The following is a 2,728-nucleotide window of genomic DNA, read 5'->3' on the forward strand; positions in this document are numbered from 1 at the left end:
GGTATAGCCCACGGCTAGCTTCTCTGACGGTTCACTTATATTGAAGGGCCCGTCTAGGACACATTTAGATGTGACATGGTTATGTCATATCTAACCTGATGTTCATTATGTTTGTGGTCAAAATTTTTTTGTTCAAGCTTTTTTTTTCTTGTTGCTGCGTTATTTGTGGGAGCTTAGATGTGGCATCCTTAGAAAACATTTAGATGTGAATTAGGCAAACTGTATATTGAACTCATGCTCGCGCGGAAACGTGCAAGGTTTACCATGCCGTGAGACTTGACCTCAAGCCTACTTAAGGCCTCGCTTGTCTCTGTTGGCTACAACCCCTGGCAACCAATCATCAAGAGAAAAATGAAAATGACAATGTCACGAGTGCAAAAAAGAGCAATGGAAAGTTTGCTCGTGGTTCTCTCACTAGGAGTCCTCGTCCAGCTCGCCGGCTGCAGCCCTCCGCCGGACCCAGTGATGTGCACGCATGGCACGTCCAACTGCACCATCACCAACACGTACGGCTCCTTTACGGACCGCACCATCTGCCGCGCGGCCAAGGTCACCTACCCGCGGACCGAGCAGGAGCTCGTCGCGGCCGTGGCGGCCGTGGCGTCCACGAAACAGAAGGTGAGGGTGGCCACCAAGCACTCCCACAGCATTCCCAAGCTGGCGTGCCCCGGCGGCGACGACGGCACCATCATAAGCACGGCGCAGCTCAACCGGACGGTGCGCGTCGACGCAGCGAAGCGGCTCATGACGGTGGAGAGCGGCATGCTCCTCCGGGACCTGGTCGAGGCCGCTGCCGCCGCGGGGCTGTCCCTGCCGCACTCCCCGTACTGGCACGGCCTCACCATCGGGGGCCTCTTGAGCACGGGAGCGCACGGGAGCTCGCTGTGGGGGAAGGGAGGCGCCGCGCACGAGTACGTGGTCGGGCTGAGGATCGTAACTCCGGCGCCGGCGAGCCAGGGGTTCGCCGTGGTGAGGGAGCTCGGGGCTGACCACCCGGACCTGGACGCGGCGAAGGTCTCCCTTGGGGTTCTCGGCGTCATCTCTCATGTGACTCTGGCCATGCAGCCGTTGTTCAAGCGGTCAGTGACGCTCGTGAAGCGCGACGACTCGGACTTCCAGGAGCAGGTGGCTCGGTGGGGTCATCTTCATGAGTACGGCGACATAACGTGGCTGCCGCACGAGGGCAAGGTGATCTACCGCCAGGACGACCGCGTCGACGTCTCCACCCCGGGCAATGGCCTCTACGATTTGCCACTTTTCCGCATCAGCCCCACCCGCGACCTCATCGATGCAAGAACCGCCGAAGAGCGGCTGCAGGAGAATGGGACCGACACCGCCCGGTGCGAGGCGGCGCAGCAGCAGGCGGCCGCGTCGGAGCGGCTGAATATATTCACCAACGATGGCGTCTCCTTCACGGGGTACCCGGTGGTAGGGTACCAGCACCACATCCAGGCGTCCGGCACGTGCCTCAATAGCCCAGAGGATGGCCTCCTCACTTCCTGCGCCTGGGACCCGCGCATCCAAGGCTCCTTCTTCGACAACTCCGGCTTCAGCATCCCGCTGTCCAAGGCACCGGCATTCGTCGCCGACATGCAACGTCTCCGGAACCTCAATCCGGACTTGTTTTGTTCTTCCGTCGACGCCAGGATAGGCGTGCTCCTACGATATGTGAAGGCGTCATCCGCTTATCTTGGCAAGCCGGAGGACTCGATCGGTGTCGACATCATCTTTTACCGGAGCCATACCGAAGGCATGCCGCGTGCGCATGCCGATGTGGTGGACGAGATCGAGCAAATGGCGTTGCATAAGTACGGCGGCATCCCGCACTGGGGTAAGAGCCGTAATTTCGCCTTCGATGGTGCAATCACGAAGTACCCAAAAGTTCATGAGTTTCTTAGGGTGAAAGATAGGTACGACCCAGAGGGGCTCTTCTCCAACGAATGGACTAACAAGGTTCTCGGTATCAGTGGAAGTCCCAACATCATCAAAAAGCGTTGTGCCATTGAAGGACTTTGCGTCTGCTCCAACAACTCGCATTGTGCTCCGGAGCAAGGCTACTTCTGCAGGCCAGGGAAGGTGTATAAGGAAGCTCGTGTCTGCTCGTTCTTTAAGAATTATTAAGGATGTCAAATTTGGCAAAGCCGTACATTGCACCACGCCCATTTCCGGTTGCTTGTCAGACCTGAAAATAATGATATGCTTTTCCTTGGTATATACGAGGATATATGTACTATGTTGTGGGCCGTCGCTACTTATGCCAACTATCAATCTATTCAATAATGATGTTTTAGTTTCTTGTTTGTCAATTATACTTTGCGAAAAGACACCGAGCCATCCACCTGTCCAACGGTTTAATGTTGTAACCTGCCGTATGATTTAATTTGATGTGGATCTTTCAATGTAAGAATGCATTAGATATCCCCCATAAAAGTGTATGGGGTCAGTTTATATCAGATTATTGGAGGAAAGATAAGTTTTATGTAGAAAATTAGATGTGCTGGTACCTTTGGTTTTCCTGGGCATGAACCAGTATGGTGGTGCTTGGAAACCCTGCTGGTTAAAGCATGCAGATAGTAGAATTCTCCCCTAAGAACTAACTTAAATCTCCCTCTCTAATTGCGATTTTAGCCATTCCAAATCTTACCGTAGGATGAAAGCTAGCATTAAAAACATAAAATAGTACTCCCTCGGTAAAGAAATATAAAAGCAGTTAGATCACTATTTCAGT

The 2,728-nt window shown here is 53.8% G+C and overlaps 1 protein-coding gene across 1 annotated transcript; it reads left to right on the forward strand.

The window, feature by feature from the left end:
• The first annotated feature begins 363 nt into the window (after positions 1-363).
• Positions 364-2,278, forward strand: LOC119311351 (probable L-gulonolactone oxidase 1). The gene has a single exon (XM_037586994.1). The coding sequence runs from the start codon at positions 364-366 to the stop codon at positions 2,119-2,121; it is 1,758 nt and encodes a 585-aa protein (XP_037442891.1). The 3' UTR covers positions 2,122-2,278.
• Positions 2,279-2,728: the final 450 nt, after the last annotated feature.

Source organism: Triticum dicoccoides, chromosome 5B (assembly GCF_002162155.2).
Source record: "Triticum dicoccoides isolate Atlit2015 ecotype Zavitan chromosome 5B, WEW_v2.0, whole genome shotgun sequence".
Taxonomy (NCBI): domain Eukaryota; kingdom Viridiplantae; phylum Streptophyta; class Magnoliopsida; order Poales; family Poaceae; genus Triticum; species Triticum dicoccoides.